Source organism: Podarcis liolepis (assembly GCF_965112155.1).
Source record: "Podarcis liolepis genome assembly, chromosome: 8".
In the NCBI taxonomy this organism is placed as follows: Eukaryota; Metazoa; Chordata; class Lepidosauria; order Squamata; family Lacertidae; genus Podarcis; species Podarcis liolepis.
In genome coordinates this window covers 58,069,234-58,084,539 of record NC_139560.1, presented here as the reverse complement: position 1 = coordinate 58,084,539, position 15,306 = coordinate 58,069,234, and the positions used below count along the sequence as shown (strand labels likewise).

General features: G+C 43.8%; 2 protein-coding genes across 4 annotated transcripts in view; both read right to left on the bottom strand.

Annotated features, from left to right (window-relative positions):
* Positions 1-4,655, bottom strand: part of KIAA0319 — a 34,312-nt gene extending 29,657 nt beyond the window's left edge. The window contains exons 1-2 of one of the 3 annotated variants that reach the window (XM_083518601.1): positions 4,489-4,655; positions 4,251-4,417 (exon numbers count right to left, since the gene is read on the bottom strand). The gene's annotated coding sequence lies outside the window, so the exon portion shown is untranslated. Of the gene's footprint in view, positions 1-3,566; positions 3,890-4,149; positions 4,418-4,488 lie in introns of those variants that run through there. The other 2 variants (XM_083518600.1, XM_083518602.1) reach the window with 2 other exon arrangements.
* A 3,680-nt stretch (positions 4,656-8,335) lies between these two features.
* Positions 8,336-15,077, bottom strand: TDP2 (tyrosyl-DNA phosphodiesterase 2; the record flags this gene model as incomplete). The annotated part of the gene is made up of 7 exons (XM_083518788.1): positions 8,336-8,963; positions 9,490-9,660; positions 10,411-10,529; positions 11,550-11,641; positions 12,303-12,476; positions 14,692-14,777; positions 14,877-15,077. The coding sequence occupies 7 exons, from the start codon at positions 15,075-15,077 to the stop codon at positions 8,682-8,684; spliced, it is 1,125 nt and encodes a 374-aa protein (XP_083374914.1). The 3' UTR covers positions 8,336-8,681.
* Positions 15,078-15,306: the final 229 nt, after the last annotated feature.

Below are 15,306 nucleotides of genomic sequence, written 5' to 3'. Positions count from 1 at the left end.
GGGAAGCCAACTTAGTTTGTTTCTTTTGAAGAAGCATGCCACTCTTTCAGAATAAATCATGATAAAGCCAGCAACTCTGGTTTATCGTGATGTGCAAGCATGACGACAGAAAGCACAGCTAGCAAATAATCCTGATAGCTTTTATTTTGGGTAGAGGGTAATAACAGCCATCAAGCCACTCAGCTAAATGTTGATAAGATATGCACCAAATTCTCAGTTGCTAAATAACTGGGGGTGGGGAGATGCTTCATTTAAAAGGTCATTTTGCGACTGAATAATTAAGCAGATATGACAGCTGCCTAGTCAAATGCCTGTGTTAACAATTACTGAAGTTGCCTTGAATAGCGAGGGAGCTCTAAAGACGAGAGGTTTTGAAAGGTTATACAGTTTCAAGAACCAATCATGCTAGCAGCCAATGAGCAGTGTAATTGCTGCAGCAAGATATTAAAATGCCATTATTAAAAGGAAATTTATGCTATATTGTGACACACGAGGCCAATAGAAATAGACCTGGTTTGAAATAACCTACGCTTCTGAAGCCATCCAGTTTTATTTTATTTTTTTATAAAATATTTTATTAAGTTTTCAAACATAAAACAGAAAAACACATATTAAACACACAAAATCCCTCCACCAAGAGAAATAACAAACAAAGAAGTACATACAAATACAAATACACCAACAAAATATATAAAAGAGAAAGAATGAGAAAAAACACAACTGTTCGTAACATTTTTTGTATAACTAATTGGACCTCCTCGCATCTCCCTTACCCTGCATTCTCTATAATAAAAATGTCAGCAAATTGTTACCTTGTTTCATTCCTTATTTTGTACTTTTCAGATGTTATATTTCTTAACTTAAAGTAGTTTTAATCAATTGATTTTAACTTAAGTTTAACATAAATATTGCTTTAAGCTTCATCCTTTTCTTACATATCACTTAATTTTCTACATCCCACAGTCAAATTACTGGAACCATACTTTTCTGGATCATGCAATTTCTTAACATTCATACAATTTGTACTGTTTTTGTAAATAGTCTTTAAACTTTTTCCAATCCTCTTCCATTGTTTCTTCTCCCAAATCTCGGATTCTGTCAGTCATTTCGGCCAGTTCCATATAGTCCATCAGTTGCGTCTGCCATTCTTCCAGTGTGGGCAAATCTTGTGTCTTCCAATGTTTTGCAATAAGTATTCTTGCTGCTGTAGTCGCATACATAAAGAAGGTTCTGTCCTTTTTTAACACTTTCTGGCCGACGATGCCCAAGAGGAATGCCTCTGGTTTCTTAGTGAAGGTATATTTAAATACCTTTTTTAACTCATTATAGATCATTTCCCAGAAAGCCTTCACTCTTGGACAGGTCCACCAGAGGTGAAAGAATGTTCCTTCAGCCTCCTTACATTTCCAACATTTATTATTAGACAGGTGATATATTTTTGCAAGCTTGACTGGAGTCATGTACCACCTATATATCATTTTCATAATATTTTCCTTCAAGGCATTACATGCCGTGAATTTCATTCCGGTGGTCCATAACCTTTCCCAGTCCTCAAACATGATGTTATACCCAATATCCTGAGCCCATTTTATCATGGCTGATTTAACTGTCTCATTCCATTTAAGCAGCAAGTTATACATTCTCGAAAGTACCTTAGTCTTTGGTTCCAACAGTTCTGTCTCTAGTTTCGATTTTTCCACCTGGAATCCTATCTTTTTATCCAAATTAAAAACCTCTTTAATTTGAGCGTAATGTAACCAATCTTGCACCTTATGAAGCCATCCAGTTTTAAATGCCTTTCCAAGGGTATCTTAATCTGTGTAGTAACAGACAGCTGATCAAAGGTCAGACACCATTAATAGGAACCCCAAGACACAAAAATTGCCAAAATCCATTGGTAGCACTTTTATTTATTTGAATGTTTATGTTATGCCTGTTTTGGAGGAGTTGACTCCAAATTTGATACACACTTAGCAAGAAGTTCCAAGTGAGGAGAAACAGTAAAATCCCATCTTAACTCATTGTTTCTGAGGACAACAGGAACCAGTCTTTTCCATATTTACAAAAACTACATTACAGTGAAAACCTACGCTGGTTGCTTATTTCCTGATAAAAGTCCATGTATTTTTCTTAAGGGTGTGTGTGTGTGTGTGTGTGTGAAAGCAACTTGAAATTGCCAAGCCATGAAGATAATTCTCTCTTAATGACCGCGCTACGCATGACTCTTCTTGAGAAAAGCACTTAACAGTTGTCGATATAAAATAGCCAGAGCTTATAAAGCTACTCCTGGGGTTTAAAGATCTCTGTATTCAGGGAAAGCTTAATTACCCCTTAACTCCATTGATCTAAAGGAGATTTATGCTTATTTCACCCTAAGCAATGCTGGACCACAACAAAATCTAGACCAAGGGTGTGGTTTGAAGGCACATTGATGCAACAATCTTTGCTGAAGCTAAGCAGGTTTGGGCCTAGTCAGTGCCTGGATGAGAAGGAGCCTCCAAACCACGTCAGGAAGAACATTTGCTGTTCAACAGTAAAACAGACTGCCAAGGAAGGCAACGAAGAACAACGAGGTGAAGAATGAAGGTCAGGTCAGCAGGACATCTTGCTTTTGCGTTCTGGCACACCTAGAAATAGTTCACCTCCAGCCTGGCCTGACACGGCTGCAGGGCCTGCACAGGTACCAGCAATTATGATCATGATCATTGTTAATATAGCCTTCATTAATACAAGTAAAACATTAATGTGTACATAAGAATAAGCTGCCCCCCTATTTTTTGGTATGCTCCTGCCAAATTTGTAGGCTGGCTATTGGGCCTAGATGGACCTAGTGATGTTGGAAGGATGGCACATTCCCCCTCTGTTACCAGATGTCTCGTAGACTGAAAAACATGCAATTTTACCTTTTTAATTTTTAAGTGAAGAAGGAACTGCGAGGCTTTCCATGGTTCCTGCCGGTGCTTAGGGGGCATTGGGAGGCTAACAAGAAGATGTTCCCTGCTTTATAAGCATGACCACCTATATGTACAGACGGCAGGGATAGGAACTCCTGCTTCAGGCAAAATAATGCTTTGTAGTTTCTGGGGGCAACACTTGCGAGAGCTGTTGGGTGTGTTATGGACACTGGAAAAGATCCATTTTAAAATTTAAAACACATTTTCGCCAGGCACGTCTATTTTGTCATTTCAATTTCAAACATGAGCAATGCAAAACAAAATAAAAAATTAAGTATTGCTCGTGGGAACCATTTAGTCCTAGCAATCCATTAAGTGTCACCGGCGCATGCAGCTGTCCCAAGTAAACATGCACATTATGTTTCGCTATATTTGTCTCCCAATCCTATTCCGTTTCATCTTTAAAAGGGATATTACCAGTACTTAATTCTTATCGCCCTGATCTGTGCTTCTCACAAACATTTTGAAGCATTCAGTTTATCCAGTGCAAAATTGGATGAGTACATCCCATACAAGCATACAAAAATCATTTGCCTCTGGTTTCTCTTAGCCAAAAGGTTGTAAGTAACTTGGAACATGCAAGTGATTGTTTTATAGAAGCCACTTTTATACCTTGCAGAAGATATTTTTATGAGATGTCCCCCATCACTTGATGCAACCAGCCATTGCTGCTCTTTCCATCAACTTCGTCTAGTTGCTCAGCAGCAGGCGGGGGAGAGGTTCCCACACGCAGCGATGTGAAAACATAGCCCGGCAGACATGCATCTGACTCCTTGTTGCAAGATGAATGCAAAAGGCAGACAATATCTACCTTCAGGGTTTTTTCCCCAGTGACGGATGCACAAGCGCTCTGTCACGGCGAGGAAGCTGCAGAGAAAGCCTCTTTGCAAAAATTGCTAGGCACTAAAAGGAATAAATGCATTTCCCCTGGAGACGAACATTGTTTTTTGTTTTTGTTGCAGCGGGGGAAAGCGGGGGGGGGGGGAGGAAAGAGAGAGAGAGAGATGAAACATATTTGACTTTCCCCTTTGCGTTTGCAAAATCCTTGCGGGGATCTCACCTTGCTGGGAGCAGAGGCTGGCTGTGTGCAAGACAAAAACCCAGGGCCAGAGCAAAACCGAGAAATCGAAGCAAATGCATCTTCCAGCGATTGCTGGACCTACCCCGCACCCCTTTTCCACCACACCCCACTTACTGGAAGCAGAAACGGCTTGCGAGGGCTTCCCTTTGCATGCGACACAAAGTCGCCAGCACCGACCTACGATGGAAGCGGGCGGGGAGCTCAGATTTTCTTACCTGGCGGTTAGAGACGAGGCGAGGAGGGGGTGGGGCTAGGAAAGAGAGAGAGATCGGGCGGCGCCAGGGACAGCCCCTGATGCTTCGGCAGGGAACGGCTGCATCCTTCAGTGCCCCATCTGCTCCTCCTCGTTGTCTTCCCGAAGATTTACAGGACGGAGCAGGAGCTGTTGGAGGATTTTTTATTATTATTATTTTGTAACCAAGGGCGATAAAAATTGGAAGTGGGTGTGCGTACTATTAGGCCAAGCTAGCAAAGCCTAGGCGATCGATGCCTGCAAGTCTTTTTCATGCTCTTGTCCAAAGCAAAACAAAAAAACAGACACAGCAGCGAACGCTCGGTCTCCCGTCCTCCTTCCCAGCCACTAAAGCGCATCCGCCATCCATGGTCTGGAGCTGGATCGCAACCCCGCCACCAGGGGGCGATGCTTGAGCTCCACCCAACTCGCCTCTCATGTATCCTTAAAAGGGGCTAAAATAATAATAATTTATGATTTACACCCCGCTTATCTGGCTGGGTTTTCCCAGTCACTCTGGGCGGCTCCCCATAGAATATTAAAAACACGATAAAACATCAAACATAAAAAACTTCCCTAAACAGGGCTGTGGCTGCCTTCAGATGTTTTCTAAAAGTCAGGTAGTTGTTCAGTTCCTTGACATCGGGCCAGCTGCAGAAGAGCAAGGTGTTGCTTTTTAAAAAAGCATACTTTAGAGAAAACACTGAAAAGTCTGACACAGCTTTGGAATTTCGTTTTAAGTCAGGAAAATCACCACAAACCATGCAAGGCCAAGCAGGAAGCACTGGAGCAGAGCACTCCCACTGCTGGTGTTTGATGTTAGCCACAAGTCCGATCTATCCTGTAGTTTATTGAGAAATGTTCCTGTTTTGTGCATTTTCCCTCAAGCAAGCTTGTGTCCAATTTGATATAAGCAGTGACTAAGCTGAAGTGTGTAAGACAGCGCCTGAACTATGGAAGTCACTCCCATGGGGGAGGGGGGCAGCAATGGCTACCATCTTGGGTGGGTGGCTTTGAAAGAGGAGAGAAGAAATTCATGGAGCAAATTCAATGACTACTTGCCACCATGGCTGTGCTCTGCCTTCATGGTTGGAGGCAGCAATGCTCCGAATACTAAAGGAGAGAGTGCTCATGTGCTTGGGTCCTGCCTATTGGTTTAACACAATCCACTGGGTGGCCACTGTGAGAACAGGATGCTGGACTCGATGGGCCATTGGCCTGATCCAGCAGGTTATATTATTATTATTATTATTATTATTATTATTATTATTATTATTATTATTATTGAATCATAGAATCATAGAGTTGGAAGAGACCACAAGGGCCATCGAGTCCAACCCCCTGCCAAGCAGGAAACACCATCAGAGCACTCCTGACATATGGTTGTCAAGCCTCTGCTTAAAGACCTCCAAAGTAGGAGACTCCACCACACTCCTTGGCAGCAAATTCCACTGTCGAACAGCTCTTACTGTCAGGAAGTTCTTCCTAATGTTTAGGTGGAATCTTCTTTCTTGTAGTTTGGATCCATTGCTCCGTGTCCGCTTCTCTGGAGCAGCAGGAAACAACCTTTCTCCCTCCTCTATATGACATCCTTTTATATATTTGAACATGGCTATCATATCACCCCTTAACCTCCTCTTCTCCAGGCTAAACATGCCCAGCTCCCTTAGCCGTTCCTCATAAGGCATCGTTTCCAGGCCTTTGACCATTTTGGTTGCCCTCCTCTGGACACGTTCCAGTTTGTCAGTGTCAATAATAATAATTATTATTATTACTACCATTTGAGACAGCCTTCACACTTGCACAGATGACAGCTTCAGGAATAGTTTGGGAAGGACTGCAGGCGTGGGGAAACCAAACAGGTAGCGCACATCAGGTAAAGACATCCCTGGCATGTACATCAGTGCTCAAATGCCACTTGAAGCACAGTGGAGAGTGGGAACAACCTCACTGCGTTTTAAGCTGCAAATGTGTACATGAAATGCAACATCTTGGCAGCAACACTGCCTGAATGTAATAACCAAGTGAATGAATTATGTCAGGCATAGGCAAACTCGGCCCTCCAGATGTTTTGGGACTACCAATTCCCATCATCCCTGACCACTGGTCCTCTTAGCTAGGGATGATTGGAGTTGTAGTCCCAAAACATCTGGAGTTTGCTTATGCCTGAATTATGCCATCTGTAAAGAACAGAGATATTGTGGAAGCAACCTTGGCTGCAGAGAACTCACAGCTAAAAGTAAAAATAAACACTGTATTTATTTAGCACATTAGTTGATGCCCAAAGTCCTCTGGGCAGTTCACACCACTGGCTTAGTTGTCAGATAAATAGAATCCTAGAATGGTGTGTTGGAACTTTGGAGGTTCAGTGCTTTGCTCAGTGCAGGAATCTGCAACTACATCATCCTCAATGGAGGGCTGGCCAGCCTCTGTTTATATACACCCATCAAAGGAGGCTCCACCACAACCTCCTGAGATGGCTAGCTCCACTATCAAACAGCTCCCATAATTAGGAAGTTTCTCCTAGCTCAGTAGCAGAGCATTTGCTTTGCATACAAATCCTAAACACCTTGGAGAAACACTGCCAGTCTGAACTTACAGCTCCCCATCAGCTCCAGCAAGCAAGGCTAATGGCCAGGAATTATGGGAGTTGTAGTTCAGCAATATCCAAAGGCCCAAAGGTTCTGGTGTAGATTATATTGAGCTAGACTGAACAATGGTCTGATTTAGTATAAGGTAGCTTCCGATGTAGTGTATAAGGTAGCTTCCCAGTAGTGATGTATGGAAGTGAGAGCTTCTTGCATGGACTGCAAGAAGATCAAACCTCTCCATTCTTAAGGAAATCAGCCCCGAGTGCTCACTGGAAGGACAGATCCTGAAGCTGAGGCTCCAATACTTTGGCCACCACACGAGAAGAGAAGACTCCCTGGAAAAGACCCTGATGTTGGGAAAGATGGAGGGCACAAGGAGAAGGGGACAGCAGTGGACGAGATGGTTGGACAGTGTTCTCGAAGCTACAAACATGACTTTGACCAAACTGCGGGAGGCAATGGAAGACAGGAGTGCCTGGCGTTCTCTGGTCCATGGGGTCACGAAGAGTCGGACACGACTAAACAACAAGCTTCCGATGTTCCTATGAAATTTGCCTCCTTACCAGGTCCTGCTTCTGCCTCTTGGACAAAGAGACAACAGTCTTCTACATGACAGCCCTGCGGAGAGACTCATCTCTCTTTCATGCTGAGATAAGCAACTCTGCAGTCATCAGATCCAGTAGCAGGACTATTTTCGACATGCAGAAGTGGGAGGAATTCAGAATTCCCTGCAGGCACACAGTGACGTAGGGAAACTGCAAGCGCGTAGAGGGAATACTGCAAATTACCTACCCATGGGCAATCATACCTTGCCGTTGGGGCTTCAAAACAACTGATGATCACTACCTTGTGATTTGTGGGCTCCAGGAGAAAATACGTTGGTAAGGAGGCAATTCCTTTGTTACCTGATTTGATTACATGATCGGATCTATTTTAGGACTGCTGACTTTTAAGAGTCATTACCATCAGTGCCGGTCCTAGCTTTTTTGCCAGTATGTTTCCATTGGACTCCACCTTGTCCTCTTCACCACTGCTGATTCAGTGGTCTCTCTCTTTGGGCCTAAACCATACTGTCTCCCAAAGGGAGAGGATGAGATATGTAGGGGAGATACCTCCTCTCATTGCCTGCTAATTTGGAAAGGTTGACGGGAATCAGCATCAGAAGGCTCTAAGGTTTGGGCACCCCAACTGGTGCATGGGAATTATCGAGTACCCATAATGCCGATCTCTAACTCAAGCCTTGCTCATCCTGAAAAAACATCCCCCTTCTTCACAGACAGGAAATGATATGACACTTCAGCAATGTAACAATTGTTTTAGGATTACCAGCCCATAGATAAAGTTGGTTGCTCCCCGCTCCCCCCCCCCTTAAAACAATTGGCTATTTTTCCAACTTAGCTACCTGAAAACAGTGGTTTAAATTTAAAAAACCCTTCAAGCCTACCTTTATTGAGTTCAATATAAGATTATGGAAAGGTGTGTTGAATTATTCTTTATTCAACTGAAGACTGAAACAGTATTATATGGCTAGCATTTTCATTTATCTAATTTGCACAGGAAATGAAACTTGGGAGGGAAATATATCCTGGAGTACCTATAAACTGGAATGAATTTAAGAGTACACATTTAAAAGTCTTCTCCCCGCCCTTTCACTGGGCAAGGATTCCAGTAACGCATGGATTAGTGTATTACCACTGAAGCGTATAAATTTGAACCAATCCCAGAATTGGTTTAAAATACAGCAGGATGTGGGGCGGACGGGACAGGAAAGGTTATAACAGTGTCTTTCATACACAGCATGGAAGTCATTTCCCCCCCCCCCATTATAGTACCACATCAAAATTGCAAAGCAGACCCCAGTGATCGCTAGGAAATCTGCCGCAGTCCAGTTTTTCCAGCCCAATTAAATCCAAACTCTTAGGAACAATTTGTCCGCCAGCAGAAGCAGCTCGGAGGAAGAGGCGATCAAACCGCAATCTGCACTTGTAACGTGCATCCAAGTTAGTGTTTTGGCTTGTATCCCACGTGTAGCGGCAATGTTCTGGCTTGCCCAAGAATTCCCAAACATCCAGAATGTTGTCAGGCAAACCACCAAGCTTAGCAACCTGATGGGGAGAAAAATAGAAAGCGTTAATAGTGCACTATAAATATACTGCCAATAATCAGCTTTCAAAAATGAGCTATTGATTGATTTTGTCACTTCTTATACGGTTCATTGGGAGAGCCACCAATTTTGTTGTGAAGCACCATCACTGCTCCTTAGCAACACTGTTCTAATTCAGAAATAGCTACCCTGGCTTTGTTTAATCACTTGGTACAAGGGAACTGTGATATCTTGTGTAGTTTTATGCTCCTTACTGCTAGTCAGGTCTACTTTGTTGTCAATATTTTGCAAGACAACTGCTGATTATTGCTGAATGATTTGTTTTCTTCTTTTCTCTATGCATGTTCTTGAAAATCCTTAATAAAACCTGTGTTTAAAAATATATATAGGCAAAGGGGAATTGTGTCACCAGCGGTGGGGAAAGCCCACGTAAGTGATATATGGGGAAAGCAACAGTTATTTTTAGGAGATGAGGAAAGGAGTTACAAATAAACACAACACAACTAAGGAGTTTTGCTCGAGTTCACCTCTTTGTCTCTGAGATTTGTATCTCCTCCAAAAATCACAGTAGTGGACTCTGGAACCTCTGTCATTTTGGCAAGCACCCGTTTCAACTGATTCAAGCGTTCTTCGCTATGCCCCTTAGTGCTCTCCAGATGCGAAGTCATAAGGCAGAGGTCATTGCCAGATATGGTTGCCTATGAGGAAGAGCGAGAGATAAAGCATAAAGCGACATTTTCTGCATGCGATGGTCTGCTACAGCAGTAGGATTTCACCACACTTTACAGCAGTTTCTCGTGAAAGAACAAGATGCATAAAACTACATTTTCTGCACGGGGCTAAGTGCAGCTAGACCTTTCTTTACAATAACAGTTAATTCTCCCGTATATTGTCCTCCATATTTGGACAACATAAAGGTGGAGCTTTTCCTAGATGACAGGGACCCTTGTGTAGATCTTGCCAATTCTGGTTTCTTCTGTACAGTGCCTAGCCTAGGCCACTGTTGTGACTAACGTGATAACAAACAGGTAGGGCTGCGGCTATAACTTCTTTAATCAACAGTTAACAATCAACTAACGTTTTAGTTAATAGCTTTGTCAGGGCCAAATTTTAATCCACAATAGAGGCATTTTAAGATGATGGGCTGAGCGAAGAGTGCACTTCTTTGTTGACTTTAGGCTACTTTGCTTCTGGTGCATTTATGCAGTTGATGGCATCCGTCTGTCTCAAAAGACAATGGACTGCACTTCCAGGAGTGAAGTCAAACCACTGGAGAATCACAGTGCCTGCTGTGGCTGCAGAGAACGGTAACTCGTAACTGCTGCCTCCCATGTTGTTTTTGCTGCATTAGCAGCACCAAAGTGACCTCTCCTGGGCAGTATGTATGGAGGTCCTTTAGAACAACAACAACAACAAAATGCCCATTAACTAGGTGTGCAAGAACTCACATGTACTGCCAATAAATTTCTCATCATGGAGGTGGTAGGGAAAGGTGTTATTTCTTCTTTTAAAACTCTGACTCTTGATTTTTTTAGCATTATGGCCGTAAAATAACCATCAGTATTACCTGAAGAGAGAAACACAGAAAAAGGAATGGTCAACAACGATGTCTCCTTCAGAAATTCCATATAATAAAAGACAGTGACCTTGTTTAGACTACTAAAGTATGGGTTGTATCCATCACGTCATCCTTAGTGCACAGATATCACCTGTGCAACTGGACACCCTCTCCCTGCCCACCTTATCTATTCTCAGGGTTCCCCCAACCCTTCAGAGTAGATTTGATGGGGCATTATGGGGGGGGGGGCGGACGAAATCCTGTTGCATAGGCAGACATCCTGGAAATGATGGAACAACTTTCAGATATACAACTCCGTGGTTTATGTTATGTTTATATTATGTAAATCTAAGGTTGCCATATATCTGGAATTTCCAGGACATATCCAGAATAGTGCAGTCAGAAGCAGTGTCCAGGGGGAAATAGTGGAAAATGTCTGGGAAATTTTGGATGTAGAAGAAGAAGAAGAAGAGTTTGGATTTGATATCCCGCCTTTCACTCCCCTTCAGGAGTCTCAAAGCGGCTAACATTCTCCTTTCCCTTCCTCCCCCACAACAAACACTCTGTGAGGTGAGTGGGGCTGAGAGACTTCACAGAAGTGTGACTGGCCCAAGGTCACCCAGCAGCTGCATGTGGAGGAGCGGAGACACGAACCCGGTTTCCCAGATTACGTGACTACCGCTCTTAACCACTACACCACACTGGCTCTCATGTTTAACAATCCATGTCAGCAATGTTGTTTAGGTGATTCCCTTAAAAATAGCTCAAAAACTACTTTCTTTCTTTTTTTTCAAATTGCCAAAAAAGCTCAACATCTTTGGGCAAAGCTAAAAAAAGCTGTCTGGATTTTCACTGTTTGAAATATGACAAAAAACCATCGAGGTTTTTGCAGTCAAGTGGTCCATGAAGGCTTATACCATAATAAATAGATCTTTAAGGTTCCACAAGACTCCTGATAGTTCTTGCTGCAGCAGACTAACACAGCTACCCCACTAAAAATGTATAGCAATTACTGTAACTTCATTTTACCTGGAATAATTGTGTAACTGACGGCTCTCTTCTGTAGATAGGATAAAACTGGAGGAATAACCTCCTGTAGAAATACAACATCTGGACTGTACCTAAATGAGAAAGCGGAATGTGTAATGGAACATAAAGCAACATACTTTAACAGATAAGCTGTTTACTATACAATGATCCTACAGTGGTCTTCTTAACTTATTTAATTACTGTAAAAAGCAACAACTGGCCTTACTTCATAACATTATGGCTGCAATGCAATGCAATGCAATCACGCATAGGGTTGTGCAAAAATATAGTTATGGAATCAAATGCACAAGCAACACAAGGAAGTGTAATGAACCTGAGATTTGTCTCTTGAGATTTAACTGTTTGTATGCAAAAGGAGTAGCCGTGAAGATTCAGATCCTACTGGGGTTAAAATCAATTATGTATTTCTAGGCTGGCGTACTTAAATCAGCCTTCTCCAACCTGGTGCCCCTAGATGCTTTGGCCTACATATCCCACCATGCTGGCTGCATCTGATGGGATATGTAGTCCAAAAAATCTAGAGGCACAAGACTGGGTAAGGCTGGCTTACATATTCTTGGCAGCTCTACAATTCAGATAAGTGTAAAAGAAAGAAAAAATGGCATAGTAGAAATATTCTGATTTTTTTTTAAGGTGTATCCCAATCTTGTTTACTTTGAAATAAATCCCAATGATTTTAATTAGGCTGACACTCTAATAAGGCACCACAGGACCGCTGTGATAGATACTTACAAAGCGAGATAGGAGCAAACTCCTCGTGCCCTATCTTGCAGGTTTTTTAAATCCAGGCCATCTATATTCCAGGTAATTAAAGAAAATGTGCTGTCATCCTCTTTGGGGCTAAGACCCGCCTCTTTAACAGCAGCAGAAACTTTACCGGCGGTCGAATCGTCTGTTAGGTCAATGCTAGAAAACACAGACACAAGTTACTTATTATATTGATAAGCCACCTTTAAAAGTAAAACTCTGAAGCTGGCTTCCATCATAAAATAATAAACACTGTATAATACAACTGTGTTATCCAAGCCCTAATGAAACCAGTAATAATAAGACAAACACCCAGCTCAAAACTAAGATATCATGCATAACTCTTAACCACTGCACTGCAGCAAGAGAATGCATGCAATAGAAATAACAGCAATGAGTTATTGGACAAAAGGTGAAGAATGGCAAAGGGTGTAATCCTAACCCTAGATCCACCAGAATGAGAGAGTTAGGATATGGCAGGTCCCCACTTCAGCCAGTAGATTCCCAGCTCAGCTGGGCTAAACTGGCATGTCATCAACCCCAGCTCAGTCGGAGATATGCTAGTGTAACTGTCTCATCCCAGCTCAGCTGACAACTAGCCAAAACCAGCAGAACTTACAGCAGCCCTGAAAAATAGGCGTTCTGGGGTGGGGTGGGGGGCAGGGCCTGGCAGGGGGCACATATGCTGGATCCTAACTTGGTTCAGCTCAGTCAAGCAACTTGGCAACCCAAAGGAATGACAAAGTGGCATAAATCAGACCTTATATTAAAGACTTATTTCCCTTCTTCCAGTCTTAAAGGTAAAGGTAAAGGGACCCCTGACCATTAGGTCCAGTCGTGACCGACTCTGGGGTTGCGGCGCTCATCTCGCTTTATTGGCCAAGGGAGCCGGTTTACAGCCATGTGGCCAGCATGACTAAGCCGCTTCAGGCGAACCAGAGCAGCACACGAAAACGCCATTTACCTTTCCGCCAGAGCGGTACCTATTTATCTACTTGCACTGGCATGCTTTCGAACTGCTAGGTTGGCAGGAGCAGGGACCGAGCAATGGGAGCTCACCCCGTCGCGGGGATTTGAACCACCGATGTTCTGATCGGCAAGTCCTAGGCTCTGTGGTTTAAACCACAGCACTACCCGCGTCTCTTTGCCAGTCTTAGGCTTGCTTAAAGTCCTGAGCGGACTTTGGATCTGGCATACTCTACGCCGGCTTCACTTGATTATGTAAATTACTCTGGCTTCCCATACTTGGGATTGCTTCCTCATTCATATTTTCAAGAAAGGTATTTGCAGAGGCTGGCCATCTGTGAAAATGGCTTTAGTTTCAGTCTAACATAGTGGAGCCGGTTTATGAAGGTACAAATCGATACCAGGTAGGTCAGATACAGGTTACTGCCATCTGGATTAGGATCTTAGCAGCAGAGGCCACTCCTGCAGCCTGCCTCTTTCTCCCACTCAGTTTCATTTTTTCCAAGTGCTCAGCAGATATGTAAACACAGCACTAATGTGCCCCAGGGCACCCTTGGTATGGCAGAACTCTGGGGCATGGGAGGGAATTTAAATGGCAGGTCTCAGTGGGAACCAACATGTAAGTTTTCCACAATGACCTGAAACAATGCTACTTTATGGGCATTGTGGAAGCCTTAAAAACTGGAGAATTGCTGGAGCCAGCCCTTATTTGGAGACTTGACTACACTACCGACCAATCCCCTGGGCAGGGCCAGGCAAGCCAAGTGCAAGAGATATTAATGATTATACCACTAGGATGTCTTACAGAGGCATATACAGGGTGAGTCTTTTAAAAGAGTCCCGGTGGAACATGTGTACAGTGGTACCTTGGGTTAAGTACTTAATTCATTCCGGAGGTCCGTTCTTAACCTGAAACTGTTCTTAACCTGAAGCACCACTTAAGCTAATGGGGCCTCCTGCTGCTGCTGTGCCGCCGGAGCACGATTTCCGTTCTCATCCTGAAGCAAAGTTCTTAACCTGAAGCACTATTTCTGGGTTAGCGGAGTCTGTAACCTGAAGCGTATGTAACCTGAAGCGTATATAACCTAAGGTACCACTGTACTCTGTATCCACTGGGCCTCTTTTAAAGGACTCACCCTGTACTATTGTAGAGTAAAGGCAGCAGGCAGGTGATGCTCTTCCAAAGAGAATGAGGTGGGCTAGGCTAGGAGAATAGAGATTAGCCCATGGTCATCCCGGTGAACTGGTGGCTGGGAAGGGATCTTAACCCCTCTGACTCCACTGCCCTGACAGCACCACTGTCCAATTGCACCAATATGGCCCCCATGCATCTGTACACAAGCAGGAATCGATTTTTTAACCCCGAGGTCTTCTTGAGAGGGGTGATTTACAGGCGCAGGAGACTTACAGGGTCCCCTCCACCGGGAGAGGTTCTGGCATCGCGTCCATAGGTTGCTCCTCAAGAGGCGGCTCAAAATAAGAATTCAGCGCTCTCTGCAAAAACAAACAAAAGGCCCAAGAGTGTGATTGTGTGCTAGGATCCTGCGCCGGGATCTATAAAGCACGTGCTTAAAACGAGAAGCGAGGGCATACCTGCATATCCCAGTCATTCTCTGCCAGGTAGCACTGAGCAACGGCTAGATCGCTGCCGCTGATGGAGGCAAATTCCAAACATAGGAGCTTCCTGTGCTTCTCTTCTTCCTTCTCTTCCTCCTCCTTGGAAGGCTGCAGCTCCGGCGTCCTCTGCTCCGGGGTCGCCTGCTCCACCCCCTGAGCAACGCTGCCCACATCCATCTGCCTGTTTGTAAGTTCTTGTTGTTGGGTTGTTGTTTTTTTCAAAGCTCGCGCTCCCTGTTTTCTTTCAGGACCACCACCGGTTTTTCAGCTTCTGCAAATCCACGCCCCTCAAAGCTCAAATGTCGCGCAGGCGCAGCACGGGCAAGACGCTTGAAGCTACTGCGCTCGCCCGCCCGCTTAGCAGCCCGACCCGATTGCTGGGAGGTGAAAGGGTAGGCGCCGTGGG